General features: G+C 37.9%; 2 protein-coding genes across 8 annotated transcripts in view; one reads left to right on the top strand and one right to left on the bottom strand.

Moving 5' to 3' along the window:
• The first annotated feature begins 229 nt into the window (after positions 1-229).
• On the top strand, positions 230-21,595 carry RNF146 (ring finger protein 146). Of its 7 annotated transcripts, XM_032862485.1 has the most exons (4): positions 349-497; positions 2,095-2,160; positions 10,735-10,842; positions 19,839-21,595. In XM_032862485.1, coding segments are annotated over exons 3-4 (1,083 nt in total). In that variant the 5' UTR covers positions 349-497; positions 2,095-2,160; positions 10,735-10,840; the 3' UTR covers positions 20,920-21,595. The 7 variants fall into 7 exon arrangements, with proteins under 7 accessions (XP_032718375.1, XP_032718374.1, XP_032718376.1 ...); XM_032862484.1 differs by lacking the exons at positions 349-497; positions 2,095-2,160 and adding an exon at positions 230-342; XM_032862483.1 differs by lacking the exons at positions 349-497; positions 2,095-2,160 and adding an exon at positions 246-330.
• Positions 21,596-23,127: 1,532 nt separating this feature from the next.
• ECHDC1 (ethylmalonyl-CoA decarboxylase 1) overlaps positions 23,128-26,637 on the bottom strand; it is a 46,552-nt gene continuing 43,042 nt past the window's right edge. Inside the window, exon 5 of the mRNA XM_032862490.1 lies at positions 23,128-23,845. Within this exon, the coding sequence (XP_032718381.1) occupies positions 23,437-23,845 (409 nt within the window). The 3' untranslated portion in view covers positions 23,128-23,436. The remainder of the gene's footprint in view (positions 23,846-26,637) is intronic.

Raw genomic sequence — 26,637 nt, forward strand, 5'->3', positions numbered from 1 at the left:
TGGACCGCATTCTTTCGATCTCCGGCACCTAATTACAAATAAAGCACAATACAAAGCCGTTAGAACGATCCAGGCAGAAACTCCAGGTCTCCAAAGATAGTAACAAGTAGATAACCCAACCCCTCGCTTCAGTGTTGGGTCGCGGAGAAACACCGCGCGGAAGGGATACCGCGAGCACCCCGGTACGAGGCTCTACTTCCGCCCCGCGTGGCCCCGCCCCCCTCGCGACGCGACGGGCCGTCACGTGACCGTCGCGCGCGTTCCCGGCCGCTGCGGGCTCCGAGGCCGAGGAGGAAAGACTGCGAGACGGCCGCGGCTGCGGCTAGAGAGGTTGGAGTTAGGGTGAGGTTCTTGCGGGGAAGGGTCAAAGTCAGCCACTCTGACGTCCTAGCCCAGGGAAAGGCGTGATGGCTCGCGGTGTCACCTCCAGGAGCGACGCGCTCCGGGTCGGCCCTACACTCCGGGCCTGAGAGGGGCGGTGGCGAGGTCAGGGGCCGGTACGTAGGTGGACGCCCTTGGGCCGGCGCGGCCGCGGCTCTCGGCGCCCAGGCGTGATGGGGCAGTTCAGCTCTTTCCGCCGCCCCCACCTTGGTTGCTGTCGCAGGCGAGAAGACTGTGACGGGCGCTGCGTTGTCCGCCGCCGCCGCAGCCCCTGCCCTGGGCGACGGCCCGGAGCTGGTCACGGTCGGGGTGCGAGAGGAGGAGCAGCGGCCATTACTGCGCAGCCTCTTCCGCCGGGGTCCTCGTCTCTGCCTTTGGTGGCAACCCGGTTCCTCTCCTCTTCCCTTGGTGGTGGTGTCAGGCCTCTACTGGGGGACCTTCCGTGCTCAAGATTTAAGGGCGGCTATGGTTTGAAGGGTATCCTGCGCCCTGTCTCCCGTGTGGAGGCCTCTCCCCGGGACTTGGGTCAGATCGCAGCCGGGGCGTACAGTTCCCTGTATTTTGCCTTTTTCCGGAGTGTCTTTGGCTACTTCCTTCTCTTCCCTCTCTCCCTCCTCCTCCTGCTCAGTGTCTGGGTCTTGCCTAGTAGGAAGAGCAGTCCCTCCACCTTTCCCTGATAAAGCCCAGCGCTGCGTATTCTCGTTGTTTTGATGAGTAGTAAATCTTCGGTACAATTAAGAGATCTCTTTGCCAATTGAGCCCCCCACTCAGTGCATCTTAAAAGCGGAGGCTGTTGCTTTGTTCTGGTTGCTGAGTACGAATTCTCTCTCTACCTACCCCCCCCATCCCGTCTAAAAGAGTACGGGTCTTCCATTGTTGTCGCTGTTTTATTTTCCGTAGGGATCTAGAGAAGGCTGTAAAACTGTTTTGCGTTTACACACACATTTTGGCAACTGGAGCTTTCTCTTGTTAATCATTTTCGTGTATGTTTTTATTTTTCTATCCTAAGTGCCAGTTTAGTCACACTTATCAAATTTCGAAAAGTACTTAAATTTTAAGTAATATTTTTGTAATATTGGAACAGTGTGGAATTAAGGGAAGAATAAAGCCAAGAAATGGTAGAAAAAGCATTGTCTTTATAGCTTGACATTTCAGGCGCCTGGGCACACTCCCTCCCCTCCAGTGTGTGTACTTTTTAAATAGGATGAGAAAGTATAACATTGGCACTGAAAACAGTGTATAATTACAGAAATTGGAGGACTTAAGACTTTTTGTCTTTTTAGCAAATGAATCTTTGTTTAGACTCTGAAAAAGACGTGGAATATAGGACCCATGAGGAAATTACCCACAGAAATAATAGGATTTATGATGTTGGCTCTGCTGTTTTCATGACCAGCAAATACTGTTTGTCTTGAGTGTCTGAGTGCTCCAAAAACACATGAAAATAGGTCAAGCAAATTTAAAGAGAAAACCAGAAAAGTGAGTGCTACACTAGAAATAGATTTTTGGGTGTGTTTGTTTTAGCCTTGTGTATCTTAAATTGAAACATTTTGTTAAACCCGCTCTTTGATTTAGAATTTATTTTTCAAATGGGCCAATGTAAGTTGTAGGCAAAATTAAAATAATGGTAAACATTTGAAAGTTTTTATTATTCACTGCATGTTAAAAACTTGGTAGAATTAAAATCATCAGGGAAACTATTTTTCCAAACAGCTAGTCATCAGACATCAGGATGAAAAAGGAAATGGCGTTTTTCTTTTAGGAGTCACGTGTCAACTGGTAAAGTATTTTGTTTCAGTTTCCACTGATTTGAATTGTTAGAAGACTAGGACAGATTTTTTTTTTTTTTTAATGGATCCAGAAATGATTTTTTAACTTAATATGGAAGGAAAAGTTAGTATTTAGTCTTTTCTTTTCACAATATTAGTCTGTTTATTTTATGTATTAGCCATTTACTGGCATGAAATGCCTGACGTACTGTCAGCTGAGTAGTTGAATTTTTTTTTTTCCCCCCAGTGTCGGTAACAGAGGGTGCTACCTTTTTTTTACATTCCCCTCCCTTGTTCTTGATTGTGCCTAAGGAACATGAATTTGTGAAACAACAGGTTGGACAAGGAATAATCTTTGTGGATATGGAAACCATTTTATTAACATTCTTCTACAGCCACCTGTGCCTATTTATGGAATATTTAGTGTTTATGGCTTACTACCTTTTGGATTAATTAAAATAAAACCTATTAAATTTATGTTAAAGCATTTAGAATTACAGAAAAAAGAGAGAAGGGTTAAATACCAGGGAGTTAGGACTTGACCAGGGTCACACATATAATTAGCAACAGAGCCTTTCTCATTTACAAAATGGCTACAGGCTTTGAAACGTCTGTTTGATGAGATTATTATTTTTTTTAAAGATTTTTATTTATTTATTTGACAGATCACAAGTAGGCAGAGAGGCAGGCAGAGAGAAAGAGGAGGAAGCAGGCTCCCCACTGAGCAGAGAGCCAATGCCGGGCTGGATTCCAGGACCCTGGGATCATGATCTGAGCGGAAGGCAGAAGCTTTAACCCACTGAGCCACCCTGGTGCCCCATGTTTGATGAGATTAAAAGACAGTATTTGTTCACATTCACATTTCATGTTTTGCTTAAAATAAAATGCAGAGGCCACAGTTGGTGGGGAGATGTAAAGGTTTAATGCTTGAATATGAGGAGTGTGAAGGTTATAGATTGCCATACAGTAATGTTTTATAAGGGGAGTAGTAAACAGTAAAGGAAGTAATTCTTTAAGATAGTGTAGTGTTGGGGCTCCTGGGCAGCTCACTTGGTTAAGTGTCCTACCCCTGATCCCAACTCAGGTCTTAATTTTAGGGTCCTGAGTTCAAGCTTCATTTTGGGCTTGAATAATTTCAGTGTATGGGTTATCCCCATACAGTAATAGAAGAATGTGCAAAATATAGTGGAGGGAACAATTTTGGGGAGGTAGTCAGAGAAAGTGGTAGTATAGTAGCATTCATAAGTTATAAAAGCTGGATTATACTAGGAGGAGGAAGTACAGAACTACAAAAGGGAGGTTTCGAGAAGTATGAATAATTTGGTATAAATAGACTATGAATCTGTGAGAGTGGTGGTAGGAGATAAGTAAGACTAGAGAGAGATTTAGGTTTGAGGTCAAAAGCCTTTGAATGCTGTCCTTAGGCGCTTTGCCTTTATTGTAAAGGCTGGAGAACCAATATGGGGCTTCACATATGGGAAGCCCATTTTGCCTTCTGAACATATCACTCAGAGGCTTTTCCACATGGATAAAATAAAATCATATCAAGTATTGGCCCCCATTTAGTTGAAATGATTTTTGACTAAAGACTTCTGTTTCCCAGTATGACCTGTGTTTTCTGTAAGCTGAGTTTTAGCAGGGGATGAGAGGGAAAGCTAAAAATGGAAACATTAGGGCATTTAGGTATTTCTCTCAATTTGAGACTCTTAAGAAATACTAAGATGTATCTGCTAAATTATATCCCTTCTCTCTGTTTTTTCGTTCACTGGTCTTTGGTTTTTCCTTTTTTTTTTTTTTTTTTGAGTTTCTATTCTACAATTTGGAAGTTTCATTGAAATATTTTTCTTTTCTGTCACTGCTAGCTTTTATATAGAACATTTTCTGTTTTGTGTATTTTGAATTAAAGAGTAAAAACTTTTATTAAACAGCTGTCAGTAATTGGAAAATAAAGGAAGTCTTCAAATCTTTATAATTTGATATATTTTTTAAGATTTTTATTTATTTATTTATTTGACAGAGATTACAAGTAGGCAGGGGCAGGCAGAGAGAGAGACGGGGAAGCAGGCTCTCCACTGAGCAGAGAGCCCGACGTGGGACTTGATCCCAGGACGCTGAAGGCAGAGGCTTTAACCCACTGAGCCACCCAGGCGCCCCTTATAATTTGATATTTTAGCTATTATATACTTTCCTTTTTCTTTGATAAGTTCTTTTGAAAAGATAATCATTTATTTGAATCTGTTATGTGGAGAAAAATGGTGGTTTTTTTATTTTGTGACTGACTTGAAAAGTGGAATTGTAATTAGTCCTAGATATTTTCAGAGAAGATAACCTTATATTCAGATAATAGAAGTGTGAATTTGTTGAGTGGTCACAGATTATAAATAGTATGGTATTATTTCATTTTCAGTTATACTTATTTACTAATTGGTTGAGTGGGTAAATGACTTAAATTCACGGACAATCTCTAAACTCTTAGATATTTTGAAATTTAGTCTGTCATCTTTTTCCCCTAGAATTTTTTTTTTTTAAAGATTTTATTTATTTATTTGACAGACAGAGATCACAAGTAGGCAGAGAGGCAGGCAGAGAGAGAGGGAGAAGCAGGCTCCCTGCTGAGCAGAAAGCCCGATGTGAGGCTCATCCCAGGACCCTGGGATCATGACCTGAGCTGATGGCAGAGGTCTTAACCCACTGAGCCACCCAGGCGCCCCTTTCCCCTAGAATTGTTAAGGGGCAGAAATATGTAATGTAGTTTCAAATCTTTTCTTTTTTTCTTTTTTTTTTTAAAGATTTTTTTATTTATTTGACAGAGATCACAATAGGCAGAGAGAGAGGAGGGGAAGCAGGCTTCCCGCTGAGCAGAGAGCGGGATGCGTTGCTCCATCCCAGGACACTTGGGATCATGACCTGACCCTAAGGCAGAGGCTTTAACCCACTGAGCCACCGAGGTGCCCCAAATCTTTTCTCTTCTTATATTACCTTTCTAATAGTCCTTTTCTGTAGAAATTTTCACCTAAAGAAAGTTGGTATTTGCATATCAAAATAGTGTGGTAAATTTTACTATAGTAATTCATAAATTATATTGAGTTTGGTGTATAATTTGTAAATCATTCATTGAAGCAAGAATTATGTATGTTTGAATTATTTATGTTTACCAAATTAATTCTGACTTATAGTTAGAATTCACTATTTTATCTTACATCTTTGGATGAAAGGAAAATCCTCCCTCTCCCCTCATTTAAAAAAAATCTTCGGTTACAAATTAGAAATTTTCTAAGGACTACTACATATGACCATTCTGAATATTTACATGCTATGCCCTGTCTTATGTCCACTTGGCATTATAATTCTCAGAGGTTATAGTGGATGGATTAGCTTGGGAGAATTGGTATCACTGAAACCAATCAATTTTGATTACAACACAAAATGCAGTTTTCTTTTTTATCTGGTCAGCAAAGGTGTGAAGAAAGTAACATGGAGTTCATTTTCTTAATTCAACAATTCTGGTAATAAATTGCCAGTTTAGTATGTCAAAAGATTGTTAATATGCAAGACATTCTAAACTGGCATTGCCCAATATGGTAGCCACTAGCCACATAGAGCTGTTGAGCACTTGGTAAGTGGCTAGTCTGAACTGAGTTAGTGCTGTAGGTATAAAATAAATACCAAATTTCAAAGAGTATATACACAAAAATATAAAATACCACATTAATAATTTATATGAAATACATTTGGAAGTGGTAATGTTTTAAATATTTGGGGTTAAAGTATGTAAATTAATTTTACCTGTTTTATTGTTCTTAATGTGGCTAATAGAAAATTTCAAATTATAAATGTGGCTTGCATCATATTTCTGTTTGGTGATGCTGTTCTGGACTTCTCTGAGATAGAGTACTCTGAAGAAAAGATTTCTTTTTTAAGGAAACACTTTAAAAGTGTTTTTAAAACACTTTTAAAGAAACACTTCCCATCTCCCTATATTGATAGCTTTGTGATTTGGGGTTAAATCCTTATGGGTTTGGGTTTCCTCATTTATAAAATGGGTATAGTCATATATACAGGGTTGTTTTAAGGTTATCGAGAGCTTCATGAACTTTCTAGTATGCATATGAACCACCTGGAGATCTGATTCTGTTGCTATGGAATGGGGCTCCAGATTTTTCATTTGTAAGGGACTCCCAGGTAAATGCTGATATAGTTGTTGGGGACACAGTTTGTATAGCTAGGATCTAGAATACTACATAGATTTTAGTTTATTTTCCTCCCCCTAACCGTTATCCATTTAGGGTCCACTTTGAAAATTATCCATGGGTTACAGGAATTGGAAAAGTTGCTGTAGCTTGCAAGATTTACTAAAACTGGTTTTATTCTTGGTTTTTTATCCTTGGTTTTTTATCCGCATTCTGGAGAATTCATTGCCAGTGAACAAAGCTGTAGGTGAATGATGTGCTTGTCAAAAGATAGAAAGATGGCTTGAATCTTACATTTGTAAGTGTATTAACTTCCCTCTTGTATATTTTAAGCTCTTTAAAGAAATGATTAGAACTTGATTATCTTTATATCTTTAGTGGCTGGGTGCCTTGTTCACAGAACTCAAATGATGTTATGTGAATAAATTTATTTCAGTATTTTATTTTTCTCAACAGTTACTTTAAGAAGTTATTCCTTCATCCAAGAAATAACACTTCAAGTCAACAAAACCTGATTGTTAGTTTACTGACCATTTAGAGATAAAAGACAGTCTTTATCTTCAGGAGGTTGATGGCTTAATAGAACAGTCAAAAGCAAACAAATAATTTCAGTGTATGGGTTATCCCCATACAGTAATAGGAGAATGTACAAAATATAGTAGAGGGAACGAATTTTGGGAGATAGTCCGAGAAAGTGGTAGTATAGTAAAATTCATAAGCTGTAAAAGCGCTACATTATATTAGGAGGAGGAAGTACAAAACTACAAAAGGGAGGTTTAGGGAAGTATGAGTAATTTGGTATAACTAGGTTATGAATCCGTAAGAGTGGTGGTAGGAGATAAGTAAGACTAGAGAGAGATTTAGCCTTTGAAAGCTGTCCTTGGGAGCTTTGCCTTTATTGTATAGATTGAAGAACCAAAATGGGCTTCACATATGGGAGGCCCATTGTGCCTTTTTAGCATATCTCTCAGAGGTTTAAATTTGAGGGGTGTTACTGAAGCACGATAGAACAGTAGTTCAGGTGAGAGGTAATACATGTCTAAACTAGGACACTAGCAATGGCAAGAGAGTAGAGGATAGATTCCAAATGTGTTAAGGATAAAAGTTGGCAGAATTTGGTTGGAGAGATGAGAAATGAGATGAGAGATGAGAAAAGGATTTTCTGTTTTTCTTTATCTGCATTCCTTGATTAAAGCATGGAAGCTGAGATGTCACTTTGTAAGATGTGTGCAGACATGGGGGTTTGTGGAGAATGTTTAGATGAGAGACAGATGTGAAAGACAAGTATTCTATTAAGAAAGAAGTTAAAATGGTTGGGTTCCAGATTGGGCAGGAAAAGAAATGAGACTGTCAACTGCCTAAGAAAAGAAGGCTGTCAAGAAACTAGAGGTCCTTGTGAAATTAAAGAGTTGTGGGAATGAGTAAGTTAGCTGGAGGGACCAGAGTTTGTAATCTAAGACGAAGATTACAATTTTAGAGAGGTAGCACTGTAGGTGGCTTATAGTTCCGCATGTATCATCATATTTTTTTGCTGGATGGACAGGGAGGTGAAATTCACTGAATTTAGGATAATAGGAATTGAAAACGGAGTACAGTTTTTCTCAAAGTGGATTCGATGGATTACCTGCATCACTTTCACTTAAGGTGAGATTGCTGGCTTAAACGCCATCTGTGTCTACTGGCCTAGAGTGTCCCGGGTTAGGGCCCGAGAACTTATATCTCTAATAAGCAGCCTCAGTGGGGCAAGATTAAGAACCTCTTAGTTAGGAGTTGGAATGGGTCATATTTAAACTGGCTCACAGTAATGTGTCAGAAGTTAGGATGGAGAGGATGATGAATAGTGAAAATTAAGTCACTGCCTTAAAGGTTAAGCTAGAAGAGCTGTAGGTAATTACATAGTCAGTGGTGAGCCTTCAAAGAAATACTGTTCTTGTTAAGAGTAATAATGATAGAATAGTAGAATGTTTCCTCCTGTCCTGTGTGTAAAAATGGGCAGTTTCTGTTTTGAGTAGCCTGTAGGAGAGAAATGAATGGCGTCTCCTGTGGTGCCATGGAAGTTGTAGGCACCTAAAGGGTAAAGTGAAAGGGTTTGTGGTGGGGAGTAGGGGTGTCAGGACAATGGAGTCCATATAATGTGTGGACTAAGTTTCCAAAGTCTGTATAACGAGAAGGTTATTTAGAAACTTTTTTTGAGTCAGTTACTTTTGAAAATCCTCTGGTTCTAAAACAGATGATTGTTCTGTTAAACATTAAGTAGGATAAGCTGGCTCATACTAAATCTCACCGGGAAAAATTTCTATAAAAGATAAATGATTTATCTTTAAACACTAAAACCCCTATATTGTGAGAGGCACATGGAACTGGAAGAATTTGACTCTTCCCTCTTGCTCGTACTGTGAGGCTTACAGTCTTTTTAGTCCTTATGTTTGCTTGATTCTGAGTTCTGTGTTGTGATGTGCCTCCAGCACTGGGCATTGTGAAGTGGCAGGAGAGAATACTAAAAGAAGTATTAATGGCTGAAATGTTTTGGTTGGTGCTTCTGGATTCCCTGAATAAGAGCCATCTTGGGAGAAGTTTGACTTAACGATTGTAAACTTGGATATGCATATACATAGCAGGAGGTTCTAGTTAATGTGATGGCCTTGTCTTTTCACACACTACTTTCTTGTAGAAAGGCAGTGGCTATGGAATATATTGCATGTGGGCTAATTTGTCCATATAGAACCTATTTGACTTTAAAAACATTTTTATTGTGATAAAATATAAATAACATAAAATTCACCATCTTTGCCATTTTAAATGTACAACTCATTGTCCTTAATTACATTTACAATGTTGTGCAACCATTGCTGCTTTACATTTCCACAACGACTTCATTTTAACCAGAAATTCTGTATCCATTAAGCAGTAACCCTGTTTGCTCCTCTCCCTTGCCCCTGGTAACTTACCTACTTTCTGTCTCTGAATATACCTATTTTCTTTTCTTTTCTTTTTTTTTTTTTTTAAGATTTTTATTTATTTATTTGACAGAGATCACAAGTAGGCAGAGAGAGGGGAGAACCAGGCTCCCTGCTGAGCAGAGAGCCCGATGAGGGGCTCAGTCCCAGGACCCTGAGATCATGACCTGAGCCGAAGGCAGAGGCTTAACCCACTAAGCCACCCAGGTGCCCCTGAATATGCCTATTTTCAATACTTCATTTAAGTGGAATCCTAATATTTGTCCTTTTGTATCTGGCTTATTTCACTTAGCAAAATACTTTGAAGGTGCATCCATGCATCCATGTTATAATATGTATCAGAATTTCCTTTCTTTCTATGGGTGAATAATACTCCATTGTATTTGTATACCACATTTTGTTTATTCTTCTGCTGATGGGTGCTTGGGTTGTGTCCACCTTTTGACTTTTGTGAATAATTCTGCAGAGAGCATTGGTGTACAAGTATCTGTTTCCGTCCCTGTTTTCAATTCTTTTGGGTATATACCTGGGAGTGGAATTGCTGGATTGTATGGTAATTCTGTTCAATTTTTTTGAGGAACCACCAAACTTCACAGTGGCTGGACTAGTTTTCATTCCCATCAGTAGTGTACAAGGGTTCCAGTTTTCCACATTCTTGCCAATGCTTACTGTTTTCCTTTTTTTTTTTTTTAAATTATAGCCATCCTAATAGATGTGAAGCAGCAGTTCTTGTGGTTTTGATTTACATTTCCCCTGATAACTAATAATGTTGAGCATCTTTTCATGTATTTATTGGTGGTTTCTGCATCTTCTTTGAAGAAGTATCTACTCAAATCTTTTGTCCATTCAAAAAAAATTTTTTGTCCTTTTGTTGTTGAGTTGTAGGCATTCTTTAATGTATTGTGGATATGAAATCCTTACCAGTACATGATTTGTAAAGATTCTCTCCCATTCTGTAGGTTGACTTAACTTGCTTGGCAATGTCCTTTAATGCCCAGAAGTTTTAGTTTTGATGAAGTCCACAATTTGCTTTTTCTTTTATTACCCATGCTTTTGGTATCATTCATATCTAGGAATCCATTGCAAAACCCAACTTCCTAAAGATAAACCCCTCTGTTTTCTTCTAAGGGTTGTATGGTTTTACCTCTTTTTAGGTAGTTGGTCTGTCTTGAGTTAGTTTTTGTATGTGGTGTGAAGTAGGGGTTCAACTTCATTCTTTTGCAATGGGCAGTTTCTGTTTTGAGTAGCCTGTAAGAAATGAATGGCACTTCCAGTACTGTGTTGAATAGCAGTGGTGAAAGTAGGTATCCTTGTCTTGAAATTTTCTCATTTTTAAGATAAAATTTGCCACTGAATTTTGTTAAGGGATCGTACATAATTGACTAATTTTACTGATCTTAATCTGTGTAGAAGTTGATGAAATAATTTCTTTTGCAGCACAGCATGAACCAGCAATGGAAGACAAAATACCTCACACTGTTTGACTGCCTGTGAAGATGATTGTTTATTTTTGTGACAGACAGCTGTGGGATTTGTAATAGAAATGTAAGTATGGCATCATGGTTTGTCCCAAAGATGCAGTAAATTAAATGAACTGATAAAATGCAATTAGCCAAGTATATGTTATATTTAGTTCTAATTATACAAAATGTGCATTTTGTATTGTTTTAGATGTTTTATTGAGTTAGTAATTTTATTCACGTTAAATTATTGTTAATGTAGATATCCAGAAATCTTATCAGGAGAAATTTCTATAAAAGTCAATGAAACAAGACAAAAGAATTTTCTCATAGAAGGCTAAAAACCTGGGAATTTTTAGATCTTCTAGGTTCTACTTTCTCTTTTCATACTAATTTACTTAAAAACCAACCTAGGCAGACAGTATCACATTCTATAAATATAAGGGACTTAACGGGACTTAAAAACACTAGTTATTAAAAGCTTGTTTAACTAAATTGAAGTGTTCTTTAAATTGATTTTTTAAAATAAAGATATAGAGAGTGTGGGGGAGAGAGGGACAAAGAAAGAGAGTCTTAAGCAGACTCTGCTGAGTGCAGAGCTCGACACGGGCTTGATCTCACAACCCTGAGATCACGACCTCAATTGAAACCACGAGTCAGACATTTAACCAGCTGTACCACCTAAGCGCCCTGATTAGTTGATTTTTAAAAAATTTAATGTATGACTGCATTTTAATTAATATTGAGTTCACTCTAGCCCCCAGTTTTACCAGTTGTGTTTTCCTATTGTTTAGTTTTTGTGAAATATGCTTCAAAATATTACATTACCATGATTTTGCCCATTTTGAATGTCATTCTATTCTTGATGTATATTTTTACATGATGAACATATTTCTATCTTCTAAGTTAGTATGAACACTTTTTACATGATGAACATATTTCTATCTTCCAAGTTAGTATGAACATTATCCAACCTGTAGGTATTATTTCACATGTTCTCTCAGTTTGACATGTAACTATTGCTATCTACTTCAATATGATGCTTTAATTATCTATTAAAAGTATGGCAATATCATTCTTAGTGTTGAGAATCTGATAAAAGAAAAGTGAAACCTATAAGCATTTTTCTTTAAAATTGGGGCAAATAGGGTGCCTGGGTGGCTCAGTGGGTTAAGCCGCTGCCTTCGGCTCAGGTCATGATCTTAGGGTTCTGGGATTGAGTCCTGCATCGGGCTCTCTGCTTAGCAGGGAGCCTGCTTCCCTCTTTCTCTCTCTGCCTGCCTCTCTGCCTACTTGTGATCTCTCTCTGTCAAATAAATAAATAATCTTTAAAAAATAAATAAATAAAATTGGGGCAAATATGTCTTTTATTTAATCTTATTCATATGTTATCTGCCCATGTGTGTGTTTGTGTGTGTGTGTGTGTGTTTAAATCCTGTAGGTTAAATATTATAGGTGCTGGTCATCAAGGAGCTAGACTATGGTCTAGGAAGTGAACCATAAATACTAATTAAACAGTGGAAGAAATGCCATATTGAGGTAATAATAAGATGCCTTTGGAACTGAGAGGATTTAGTCCATCTGATGGTCCAGAGTGAGAAGAACTTTTAGCTTGATCTTGAAGAATAAACAGAATTTTAACAAGCTGAGAAAATTAGGAAATATTTTTCAAGCCAAGGGAATGAGGGAGGGGCACAGCTGCCTAAATATCAGGGTATCCTAGGGGAGTCAGGGAGCAATCCCATGTGGCAAAGTGCGGTAGGGTGGAAGAGATGTCAGAGTTGGTAAAGGGAGTGAGTATTTAGTACCTACTATATTGCTAGGAGCTCACTGGGTATTTTATTTGGATTATTGAATTTAATTACTGTGAAAAATGGTAATAGCTCATTTATTGGTGAAGAAACAGAAGTAGAAAGATGAAATCATTTGCCCTAGGTCAGTGTTTTCCAAATTTCTCTGTTAAAAACTTGTTAAAAACACAGATTTTTAGACTGTAATGCAGATATGTGCTAATTTCCAGGGTAGAGCACACCAGCTAATTCTTTCTTTTGGAGAGGTTTGGGAAATGCTCTCCTAGGTCCATGTATTAAAAATAAATGATGGAGCCAGGATTCTAGCTAAGTCTGCGTTACTCTAAAGGTTTATGTCAATGTACTCAGAAGCCAGTGCTTAGGAATTTGGATTAGATAATGTAGGCAGTAGAAAACTATTGAAGATTGGAAAGAAGACTAATTAGACATGATTAAACTGAGAAAAAGGGATGAAGAGGAGAAAGAACCGAAGTCAGGGAGTCCACTTGGGAGGTTAGTACAAGAGTGTGTCCAAGAAGCCAGAATTGGGATTATAGGCTTTGGGAATGAAGGGCACACATTCTAAAGGTTTCTGTCATGGAAAAGAGAAGTGGCTAAGGAATAAGGGAGCATCCAGAATGGCTCTGAGTTTTAGGCAAGATCAAAAACAGGAAAGAGAACGAATGTTTAGGAGAGCAGAAATTTTGATTTTAGTCCTGTTTTATTTTAAGTTCTTGGAGAATACTGAGGTAAATTCTTTGAATACAGATTGGAAATACAGTTGGCATGTTCTCGATATTAGATTTTTGGAGTCATGGTAGTATATGTATTAAGTTGAAATATTCAATAGATTGTGTAGACACAGAATATAGTATGAAAATAGGACCACAGACAGCACCTTTGTGAAGAATACTGGTACTTAAGGGCAACTAGAGAAAAGAGAAAACAATAAAATAGGAAAATTGAGAGAAAGTACCATCATGGAAATGCACAGTATAAAGTTTTAGAAAAAGAGTTGGTGGTCATATCATTCAGTGCAGTGGGATCAAGTATATTGAGACAGAAAGAGATCATTAGACTAAGCATGGTAGTTGATATTGAAATTAGGGGTAGAGAATATTAGCCAAAATCTTGAGGGAATTGGGATGGTACTAACACCAGAAATTGAGGGGTTAGCTTTTCAAAACAACTAGCAGTACTCTGTCTTGAGCCAAGAGGAGTGATGATAAGGTAGAGTAAGGATAAAGATAAATTTCAGGGATTCACCCTTACCTAATTTTAGAATGATGGAGGAGTCCAGGATATCTCTAAACTAAGAAGTTGGGGAAGTTGTGTAATAGTCTTTGGGGGAATAGGGAAAGGAAGTTGTCTTGACTGAGTGAAGAGTTATTGATCGGAGGCTTGATAGTCTCTGGGAAATCAAAATAGCTATGTGTGTTGCTTACAACTTTTACACCATACATTTCACTATAAAAGTGGAAATTTTCATGAGTTTAATAGTTAACTTTTATTAAGTTTCCTCCTTGCTTGACCCGTCTTTTTTTTCAAATGTCTCCGTTGTAGCTTTTTTGGTGGTGGTGTCTCTTTATTCCCCATCTCTCTCTGACCATTTCTTAATATCTTTTGTAAGCTATTTTGCCTCATTAGTAAACACTGAAATAATCCAAGGTTCTGTGGTTGGGCCTTTTGTCTGCTCTCTCTGTAGGTTTAATTTGGGCATTCACTCATTTTCATGTCTCTTAAGAACCATGTATTGGTGACTCATCAGACTTTTTTTCAGTTTAGATTTCTTCAGAGTACCAGTCCAGTAAATTGAGCTGTCAACTACCTATCTTCATCCAGAGATCTTATAAGTATCTCAAAGTCATTATGTCTGAAACAGTACTCTCTTCTCAGATTCTGAATCTTGATGGGTATGCCACCAATGATCAGAAAGCAAATACTTTCATTTCCTAAGTATTTCTTGTATTCATTTGTTGGAACCTTACATCTGCATCCTCCCTCCCATTATCTTATATCTGAATTACTATAAATCCTAGTTTCTTTCTTGCCCCATGCCACTAAGTCTTCCTCCAAAAAGCTGTCCAAATGATTTTAATAAAACAACTAAGCCTATCACTTCCTTACATAAAACCTTTCAGTGAATTCCTTTTGCCTACTTAGGAGTCCATATGTAGACCAGCTTCATAGAGATCCTGAATCCTTTGAAATTATATGTAACATTTCATCAGATTTTTCTTAATAATGCTGTGATCTAGAAATGTTTAAGAACTGGAGCATCTGGGTGGCTCAGTTGGTTAAGCGTCCACCTTCAGCTCAAGTCTTAATCCCAGGGTCCTGAGATTGAGCCCTGCATCGGGCTTCTTGCTCACGGGGAGCCTGCTTCTCAGCCTGCTACTCCCCCTGCTTGTGCTCACTTACGCGCTCACATTCTCTCACTCTCTCAGACAAATAAAATTTTTAAAAATAAATACATAATAAATAAAATTTTTAAAACCATTGGTATTTAGAGAAAATGTTTAAGTTTATTAAGATAACATAATGTACAAGGTCTTCGCAGCATTTCCTCTTGGATAGTATATTTTATCATGGCCATAATTATGGAGGCATTCATTAGTAGCTAAGAGTGAAGACTGAAGTTAGTCCATTTGGGTTTGAAACATAGATTTGGAGTTGGCTCAGTCATTGATGAATGGAGCCTTTGGGCATATCACCTGAGCTTTCTATATCTCAGTTTCCTTATCTGTAAAATAAGGAAAATAGTGGACCCATTTTATAGGGTAATCTGAGGGTTAGGTGTAAAGTATTTCAAACGATAGTCTCCCTCAAATAAATAAAATTAAAAAAAAAAGCGGGGGGAGAGGGGTACAGGCCCTGAATGGCTCAGTCAGTTAATCATCTGCCTTGGGCTCAGGTCATGATCCTGGGGTCCTGGGATTGAGCCCTGCATCAGGCTCCCTGTTCCACAGGGAGTCTGCTTCTCCCTCCCCTCCTGCGCTCTCTCTCAAATAAATAAAATCTTAAAAAAAAAAAAAAAGAATTTCATTAACAGTTGATTTATTTAACCTAAATTGAAAGGGATGTAAGAATACTTGTGCTCCCATTCTGTATCTAATTTTAGTTCTTCCTGTTCCCAAAATGTTTAAAGTTATAATGAGGCTTAAATGAAGCAGTAGGACCTGATGAATTAAAAGATGCTTTCATATGCAGGTTTATGCTTTCATTTAATTTATTCACTTTATAATAATTTTGAGTTGAATGTGAATTATCCCAACTTTACTGGTGAGAAAACTGAAGACCCAGAAGCAGAGTGTGAGTGTGTGATTTTTTTCAAAACCTCTTACAGGTACATTAGGTACTGCTTATATTTGGCAGAATTGAAAGTAATGTACATAGACGGTTACCACAGTATAAAGTTTCTTGGAACAGACAAAAGTATTCTGAATCTTTTGCCAAATGTAAATCGAAATATGTGGTATTTAACTCTTGTCATTTTGGGAAGTACTAAGATTTTGTATTTAAGAAATACATAGGAGTTGTAGGGAGCTTAACAAAATGTATTGTGCATGGCCAGTTCTTTCTGGGGTAATAAGCATTGATTAACCAGTTGAGAAGCAAGTGCTTTCACTTACAACTTAGATTGTTAAGTGACAAGATTTTTTAAGGCAAGTGTTTATTTCAAAATACTTTGAAGCTCTTTTAAGTGCCTAACACATGTAGGAGTTCATATCTGGTAGAACTTACATAGGTTGGGAAAAAGTTACAGTTTACTAATTTGTGTAACCTAGAGTTTCTGGTAAAAGAGTTGATTGGAAATGGAATTAAAGGTTGAGAAAAGGTTTGGAAATCAAGTATTTCATAGTGATCCGTTCTTTCCACTAAGACTGTGAACCCCTTCCTTTTCTAGATGGATAAAATCTTTTCCAAAACTTGCTATCATTTTGAACCTTGTGTATTGTAGAACCAAGGACACAGGAGAAAGCAGTAAGAGAATAGATTGTTGGACTGGATGTGCTGTGATTTAAAGCCTAAGAGGATTGTTTCTCAAGTTTTGATGAGCATAAATATTTTTACTGACTATACCTTTTGTAACCACTTTAGCCAATTTTGAATGCTTGATCTTGGAAAAGGGCAGAAATTCTTATTCCTTGTTTAAAACAGCAGAATCAGTGGTACAGAGAGACTGTCATTCATTTTAAGCAGCAGTTAATTAATGGTTGCCAATCTCTGTGAGACCTTCACCTCTATTCCTCAGTCTTTTTACATATCACTGGTGCACTCCTCTATCATTTTCTGCCCTCTTAAAATATCTGGGTTGGGGCACCTGGGTGGCTCAGTGGGTTAAGTGTCTCCCTTTGGCTCAGGTCATGATCTCAGGGTCCTGGGATCCATCCCCACATCGGGCTCTCTGCTTAGTGGGGAGCCTGCTTCCCCCTCTCTCTCTGCCTTGCTCTCTGCCTACTTGTGATCTCTCTCTGTTGAATAAATAAATAAAATCTTAAAAAAAAAAAAAGATTACATTTATAAAATATTTGGGTTTCATAGTACTATGGGATAAAAATAAAATCACATGTTTCTTTAGCCGGGCACAAAAAGACTTTCATGATTTAGCTTCTGATTACCTTTGTAACCTCATGTCTTGCTGTTCCATTGCTTATATGACCCAGGGCCATGTATGTGTTTCTGCCTTCAAATTCTTCCACTCCCCAGACACCTCTGCACCCCATACTTTATAGCCATGTCTATCTTCTAACCTCTCTCTCATTATTACTTTTTTTTTTTTTTTTAAAGATTTTATTTACTTACTTGACAGAGATAGAGAGATCACAAGTAGGCAGAGAGGCAGGCAGAGGCCTGGGGGCAGGGTGGGCGGGGGAGCAGGCTCCCCGCTGAGCAGAGAGCCTGATGCGGGGCTCAATCCCAGGACCCTGAGACCATGACCTGAGCCAAAGGCAGAGGCTTAACTAACTGAGCCACCAAGGCGCCCCCTCATTATTACTTTTTATAAGCATCCCAACATGTTATTGCAGGAATTAGGCCATATTGTGATTATCTGCTTTGCTTGCATGTGTGTTTCCTTATTTAACAAAGTAGGCATGTATCTTTAGATCCTTCAGTACTCAGCATTGTGGGGCACCTGGATGGCTCAGTTGTTACATGTCTGCATTTGGCTCAGGTCCTGATCTCAGGGTCCTGGGATCGAGCCCCACATCATCCTCCCTGCTCAGCAGGAAGCCTGCTACTCTTTATCCCACTCCCCCTGCTTGTGTTCCTTCTCAGTCTCTCTCTCTGTGTCAAAGAAAGAGAGAAAGGAAAGGAAAAGGAAAAAACCTCGGCATCATATATGGACTATGGTAATTTTTAAATAAATGTTCATATGACTCAATAAGGCAGAAATTAACAAATTTTATATGAGTGTTTAAGCCCAATGTCATCCAGTTTAACAAATCTTGTGCCTTTCCCTTTCGCTTTAGGGCAGTTTCAACGTTCATGTCATTTTCTCCCTTTTTACAGGATTGTAACATTTGTGAAGCTTTAGTGATTACAAAGTATTTTTGTTTGATGTTTGTGTTTTTTGTGTTTTTTGGTTGTTCTCACTTAAGTTTTATAAACTCAGATTTGTAGGTAAGGAAATTTAGACTGGATTTAACAGTGCTGAAGAGTAAGGAAGAGGGAGACTCAGGTTTTTAGATTTCTTATCTAGCAGTGGTTTCATTGTGTAATAGCTGCCTTATTTCACATCACCTTTCTCCCTTGGCCATCTGCAATTTATCATTATAGTCTTCAGTGTGCTGCTTCTGGGTTGATTTTGAAGTGCACTGACAGAATTTTTATACATTCCCAAGGTATGTACAAGTAAATTCTTAAAAAAAATTTGTCAGCCAGGTGGTTTAAATTAATATTTAAAGTAAAATAAAAGGGACATTCGGGTAGTTCGGTTAAGCCTCTGCCTTCAGCTCAGGTCATGATCCCAGGGTCCTGGGATTGTGCCTTGCATGGGGCTCCTTGCTAAGTGGGGAGTCTGCTTCTCCCTCTACCTGCCACTCCCTCTGCTTATGCATGCTTTCTCTCTGACAAATACATAAAAATCTTAAAAAATAAAACTCAAAACATCTTTTTTTTTTTTAAAGAGTTTATTTGATAGAGCTCACAAGTAGGCAGAGAGGCAGGCGGGGGGAGGGGAGCAAGCCACTCAGGCACCCCTCGAAACATCTATTTTATATGATGGTATTATATTCTCCACTGAAAAACATTCATTTTCTTAGCTAATATTTGAGTGTTCTCTCTCTGCCAGGTCTTGTATGGGAATACAGAGACGAGCCAAAGTGATCTGTGTATTGCCTTTACAAATCCCACCTGCTTATGGGGAAGACTTAAATTAACAAAATAAACATACATATAAATGTAACACTGTAATTCTAATAAGTGCTAGGAGTGAGAAGTACATGGTAGTAAGACCTAGTCATGGAGACTTCCTCAAGAGGGATAAGATGGGTAGTAGTTAGTCCATGGGGGATGTGGAAGGCAGGAGGTAAAGAAATGTTCATATAGAGAAAACCTACTGAAGGGAGCGGCCAGTGTGGTTGGAAGCCTGATCAAGGGGAAGTCTGATAGAGATGAGGCTGGTGTGAGAGGTGGGTGGCAGGACCATTGCAGGGCCTATAGATCCTAGTCTTTATCCTAAAATCAACTTTTTAAGCAAGAGGTAAGGCTAGACCAGTTAAAAGACATTTTCAGTTATTTGATAAACAGTATTTACTTGGTGGCTAGGGAAGGGTAGAAATGCATAGTAGGTGGATTCAGGACATACTTAGGATAAAATTGGTAAGACCTGCTGATGTTTTGGTTGCAAGGAGTAGAAGGGCAGTTTCAGTGATGGATTTCTGGCTTGAACAAGCAGGTGGATAATGGTGTCCTGGAGTGGAGGGTGGAGCTTTTACGGAGTAAATAAGGAAGAAACAGATAATGAGTTCAGTTTTCCTTTTTGCCCTCAAGACATCCAGGAAGAAACCTAAAATCAACCATTAGAAATCTAGATCTAGGGCTCACTACCATGTACTTCTCATTCCTAGCACTTAGCAGAAGTGCACTGTTAACATCCATGTGTGTGTTTATTTTGTTAATGTCAGTCTTCTCCATAAGCAGGTGGGCTTTTGTTTTTGTTTTCCCATTGTCCACTATGTAGCACACGTATATAATAGGTGCTTAATAATAATCTGAATTGTCGAATTATATTGGAAGAGTTGAAAAACAATTTTAATAGTACATGTATTTTCTTTCCTTTTCTTAGGATGGCTGGCTGTGGTGAAATTGATCACTCAATAAACATGCTTTCTACGAACAGGAAAGCGAATGAGTCCTGTGCAAATACTGCACCTTCTCTAACTGTCCCTGAATGTGCCATTTGTCTGCAAACATGTGTTCACCCAGTCAGTCTGCCTTGTAAGCATGTTTTCTGCTATCTGTGTGTAAAGGGAGCTTCATGGCTTGGAAAGCGATGTGCCCTCTGTCGACAAGAAATCCCTGAAGATTTCCTTGACAAGCCAACCTTACTGTCACCAGAAGAACTCAAGGCCGCGAGTAGAGGAAATGGTGAATATGCATGGTATTACGAAGGAAGAAATGGGTGGTGGCAGTATGATGAGCGCACTAGTAGAGAACTGGAAGACGCTTTTTCCAAAGGTAAAAAGAGCACTGAAATGTTAATTGCTGGGTTTCTGTATGTTGCTGATCTTGAAAATATGGTTCAGTACAGGAGAAATGAACATGGACGTCGCAGGAAGATTAAGCGGGATATAATAGATATACCAAAGAAGGGAGTAGCTGGACTTAGGCTGGACTGTGACGCTAATACCGTAAACCTAGCGCGAGAGAGCTCTGCCGACGGAGCGGACAGCGTATCAGCACAGAGTGGAGCTTCTTCCATTCAGCCTCTAGTGTCTTCTGTAAGGCCCCTGACATCAGTAGATGGTCAGTTAACAAGCCCTGCAACACCATCCCCTGATGCAAGCGCTTCTCTGGAAGACTCTTTTGCTCATTTGCAGCTCAGCGGAGACAGCATAGCTGAAAGGAGTCACAGGGGGGAAGGAGAAGAAGATCGTGAATCGCCATCCTCAGGCAGGGTACCGGCAGCAGACACCTCCATTGAAGAAACCGAATCAGATGCCAGTAGTGATAGTGAGGATGTATCTGCGCTTGTTGCACAACACTCCTTGACCCAACAGAGACTTTTGGTTCCTAATGCAAACCAGACAGTATCTGATCGATCAGATCGATCAGGAACTGATCTATCAGTAGCAGGGGGTGGAACAGTGAATGCTGGTGTCAGATCTAGAAGGCCTGATGGACAGTGCACAGTAACTGAAGTTTAAATAAAGTCTTCCGCTCCATGCTCAAAGTTAAAATGGTTATCTGTAAATTTCTGCCCACATAACATTATACTCATCCCTGGTAGTGCATTTTTGGGAGTTGGGGTGGGAAAGGGTATGGGGAGGACAGACTTGTAATTAAAATGTCTAACATGTCTGTTGAGGAATTTATTTAATATAAGGAACTTGGCGTTAATAGTTGAGAGCGGTTTAGTAATAACCCAGTTTTCTTGAGGTCTGTTTATTTTATATATTTTTTAAATTTCTTCAGTTCTTTTGGTCAATGTGTATTATCTGTGCATTAGCAGTCCTCATCTGACTCTTGCGTTGTGTCTTATTTTTCTGCATGGATTGACATAAAACCATTACTCAAATTTGGCATCTATGAGATGTTGGTATTGGTATGAACAGGAAGCTTAATTAATGTGAGAATAAATATGAATATGGGATTTTAAAATAGATGAATAACAGCTATTAAATAGTAAAGTTACTGAAATGGAAATGTAAAGAAAACAGCTCATAACTCATGTTTCAGAATCTTGTCTGTAACATACTTCACGGCGTTTCCCATAGGCTTTGCTGTCTAGTCCTTGTAGTTTGAGGTTTCTCTTGACCTGCATTTTTCTTTTTGATTACAGAATTTATAATTTAATAAATACTAGAGTTTATCAAAAAATAATTTGTCTGTTGTTTGAGTCTGGAAAGAGGATGGAAACATTTTGACATTTGCGGTCAAGTCAGTAAACAGGTGGTGGTTTGAAATGGTTGCATTCAGCTTAGTCACCTACTCAGGAAAGTTTGTTTTTTTCAGAGAATATTTAAACAGAATCTACAAGCAATTGCATGGAATAAGTATGTATGGAAATAAACCTAAAGCTCGTGAGACTTGAATTTCTTATATAACTGATAGTAGAGACCATACATATTAGATTTTCATTGCCAGTCTTCACTAGTGGTCTGATACTAATGAATTAAATGGTAGGCTTATTTGTAAACAGCATTAGTAGACACAAATTTAGTTTACATAAAACATAGAATTTGTGATAAAATAGGAAGTCTTGGGTTAACTTGGTAATCCAGAATTTGTTTCTGAAAAATGGTAATGTGAGTTTGTCTTAATATATTTAACTCAGAACAGTAGGATCGTGTTGAAGCATATACAAGTTATTTTTAATATGTTTTTCAAATGTGAATTGAATGTTACCATAGCAAATAAAAACTGTCCTTACTTTGAAAGTATCTTTTATCTCTTGTTGTGATAGGTTAGAATTGGGAGTTAATTCTTCGACTTACATGCTTTTTAGAGCCTGTATTATAGAGATGATAAAAGTTTGAGTTGTACATTTGTATTAAGTCTACTTTTAGAATATAGCTAGTTATGGAAAAGAAAGGTCAGCTACTTTTCAGAAGAAAACAGAAATCTGATATATAATGCAAATGTTAGAAGATGCTTCATGAGTCCTTTTGACATCTTAGGAAGTTTTGATGTAAAGTTAAATTTTATTACTAAGTAAACAGTAGTACTTATTACTAGCTCAGAAATTCCAGGGCATACACATAATGGCCAATTTTGTAGAGTCAGTAGACTTTCCACATGATGACTGTTGTTTGGGAGAGAATTTAAAATAGAAAACTAAGTTATTAAAATACCAAATAAGGCTCCAAATTTGTAGGATGGTAAGGTGGAAAGCTTTTTTATTTAAAAGAAGAACCATAAAAAAATAATAAAAGGAGAGCCATTCACCAATTTTTTAAAAATTAATTTATTCTTTAATTTTTAAGTAATGTCTACACCTAGTGTGAGGCTTGAACTCACAACCCCAATATCAAGAGTCACATGCTCCACCAACTGATCCAGTTCTTTACCCTCCTAGCTGCTTAGAGCAGAAGAAAATGATTGATCATACCTTTTCTTATCTTGTCTCTGACCCCTCTCCACTTTCGTTCTTTAGCGCAATTTTCATTAAGTTATCTTGTAAATTATTTCCAGGTAAGACAGAACAAATACTATATAAAAAATAATCCAGGGGCACCTTGGTGGCTCAGTGGGTTAAGCCTCTGCCTTCAGCTCAGGTCATGATCTCAGGGTCCTGGGATCGAGTCCCACATCGGGCTCTCTGCTCAGCAGGGAGCCTGCTTCCTCCTCTCCTGCTTGCCTCTCTGCCTACTTGTGATCTCTCTCTGTCAAATAAAACCTTAAAAAAAAAAAAAATCCAGGAGTAGGTTTTGTGGAAATGTTTTTTCCTTTTAAAAAACTGGTCTTTGGTTGGTTATAGGGTAAGAAATAGCGTGGGAATTGATGACAACTTTTAAGCCAAGTGTGGGATATTTTAGCTAAATGTTTCAGATTACTTGATAATTACCTAAATATATTGGAAACTAGGTCAATAAGTTCACCTATTCAATAAATGATTAAAAACAAATCAAATACTAGTGTAGCCTTCAAAGTAATTCTGGTATTTAACTTCTATAAATGTTAATCACTGGGGTTTTACTTGTAGTACATCTTATTTTTAAAAACTATTTATTAAATTTTCCTTTCTTGGCAATAGCCTCTTTATTTGCAGGTCCACCCCAAACTGTTCCTACTAGGTCTTTTTCAATCTGTAATGCCTCCTCGAAACAAAGCTCTTTGCCTGAAGAAACGCATCTTTTCAAAGCTCTAATTACTTCTGGTGACCCTCTGGTAAACTGCTTTAGCCATTCTCGTGCCTCACCTAGACATTCAGTTTCATCTGTAGACTGCAAGACCTCTTCAGCCATTCCTATGTCTAGAGCTTTTTTTGAATCCAATTTGAGAGCTCCGCTTAACACTTTGAGAGCCTGCCTAGTACCAATGATTTTAACTAGTCGGGTAGCACCGCCCCAGCTTGGTATTACACCCAGGTCTTTGTGGACAAATCTGATCACACTCTCTGCAGTCATTAATCTGCAAAAGAGAAAAGAAAAAATAGTAATTAAGTATATGTGCTTTAGTCATAAAGTACTATTCATTATCTAACCTGAAATCTCCATAGATCTTTATAGGTAGATATGTTATATTAAAAACTGAAAGTTCAAAGAATCTGGCTAAGTATACAATTAAGTTTACTACAGTCTTTAATAATTCCCTTTGAAAATAATACCAGCATTTTAATTGTGCTACTTATCCTTTGCTTTGGGAAATAAGAATTTAGTTTTTATTTTATGTTTATTCCTAAAACCCCAAAGTATCTTTCTAAAGTGAGTGGTGGCCTAATGAGAAAATCTGGACTAAGTGAATATATGGGAGTAGGGAATGCTAGGGTCATACTGTGAAAAAAAAAAACAACAACAACAAAAAAAACCGCATAGTAAAGTTCTTAACCCAGCATCTATAGTCTTCAAGCAAATACCTACTAAGCACTACTAAGCACTACCTATGCCAGGTTGTCTAGGTGTGGGACTACAGGAATGACCAAAATAAAACCGTGTGTTCAGTTCACATTCCTGATAAGAGAAAAGACACTGAACAATATAGGACCAGCGGTGATAAGTGCTATTAGAAAAAATAAAATGGGGCAAAGGACTAGAGACTGAGGAGATGGGTGTTGGCGGTGTTAACTAATGTTAACTAGTCCTCGGAACAAGGATATGAGGTATAGTAATATCCCCATTTACAAAGGGAAACTGAAGCCACAGAGACTAAATAAATAGCCCACTCAAGGCCATTGCCACTATAGCAGAGCCAGAACTTACACCCAGGAAGGTTAGCTTATTAGGTGTGCTCTTAACCTCACAGTACAGATAACAGCATGACTAGGATGGAAACAGCATTGCCATTAAGAAAGCTGACAGTGGCAGGGGCTGGACTAAATGATGATTTCCTGTAGCAGGGATGCATTTTCCCCAAACAAGGTTTTTATTAATAGGGTGATTAAGAAGCAAAGTGGAACAAGAAAGGGGAATGTTAACACTAATCAGTGGACATAGTAAATGGCTTCATATTTGCCAGTTAAATATCCATATACTATTAACAGAATGCACAAAGCTATCCTGTGTAGGAAATACTGCCTGTGTTATTTTGATTGCACGCTTCAATGAGCTTTCACTGTAATCTGGAACAAAGGTAATGTCTGAATTTTAATTTTTTAAGAAAAATTATAGCTGTCAAACTACTCACTATGCAAAAGACAGCCTTATGTTAGTTCTGCTTTTCAAAGTGTAAAATGCTCAGCTGCAGGTGTTTTGATTCTATCAGCACCAAAAACAACAGACTCTTAGTCTTTGACTCTTTAATCAGGAAAAAATATTCCAGTAAATTCTCACAAAAGCCTATTTATTAACTCACTGGGACAGAGAACTTTCTCTTCACAGCTGTGAACTCCTACAAGGGAAAATCTGCCTCAATTATGAACAATTGCTTTTAAAGGCAAATAGCCATGAAAATAGTAGTTTTCAATAAATTTAAGTAGAAAGGAAGAAAGACAAATCTCTTATGAATTGAATCTAGCCCAAAACTGTGAGAGGAGTACTGCCTTGTTACAATAAACAGAAGAAAAATGTCAAAAATTAAAGTGGAATAGAAATTATAGAAATAATGACTTAGTAGTCTTAGAGATAGGAATACTGTTAATACTCAACACAGTTCTATAAAACTTTCACCACATAAACTGAGTGTGTCATGGTTCTAAATTACATCCTAAAATTGACACTGATTGATGTTGGCTCAGAAATATGCCTACAATACAGAAAAAGATTATGTCAGAAAATACATTCACTTAGAATCAGCTGAACATATGAAAGTTGGTTAAAGCCCAAAATGAGGGGATAATGTAGATGAGTTTATGACAACAAAAGTTATTATCTATGTAAGCACACTTATATTTGGAATTCTCTGCTTCTAAAGAAGTCTCTGCTTCTATACCATGTATTTTTTTTTCTTCTGCCATATTTTACAAGGTCAGGTATACTTTTTGAAATATTTTACAACTCTAACAAATCTTAAGATAATCTTTGTAAAACCTACCTGTTGTGAACAAACTCTGATATTCATGTTTTACACACCATGCCTAGGGTATGTTTATCTACTGACATATATTTAATGTACATTAGCAAATACTACCAAAATATTTATTAATGACAACATATCAATACACACACCCTAGGCATGATCTGTCAAAAATGGATATCAGAATTTAATCACTACAGGTAGTTTTTTTTTTTTTTAAGATTTTATTTATTTATTCGACAGAGATCACAAATAGGCAGAGAAGCAGGCAGAGAGAGAGAGAATGAAGCAGGCTCCCTGCTGAGCAGAGAGCCTGATATGGGGCTCAATGCCAGGACCCTGGGATCATGACCTGAGCTGAAGGCAGAGGCTTTAACCCACTGACCCACCCAGGGGCCCTGGTAGTTTACTTTAGCAATGAGAGATCACAAAACTCTATTAATCTAAAAATTAAAGTTTAAATATAAAATTCTAAATGTTGATAACCATAATCTACAAAGAAAATGTCCAATATCCAAAAATAGAAACAGCTTCCTGATAGACCTTACAGAATTATACACTAATTACATCTAGACTTTAGATGCAGTTATGCCACCTGTAATAAAATTTATTGCAAGCAATAATCTATACGGAAAACTGGAAGACCTAAATCTTAAAATTCTGAAGATTTAACAGCAAACTCAATTTATAAAATGATATTAAACTCCTTTATTTTGTCAAGAAAAAGAATTACAAGTATCTTCTGCTTATCA

This window comes from Lontra canadensis, unplaced genomic scaffold (genome assembly GCF_010015895.1).
Source record: "Lontra canadensis isolate GAN:19392208 unplaced genomic scaffold, GSC_riverotter_1.0 scaffold23, whole genome shotgun sequence".
Classification (NCBI taxonomy): domain Eukaryota; kingdom Metazoa; phylum Chordata; class Mammalia; order Carnivora; family Mustelidae; genus Lontra; species Lontra canadensis.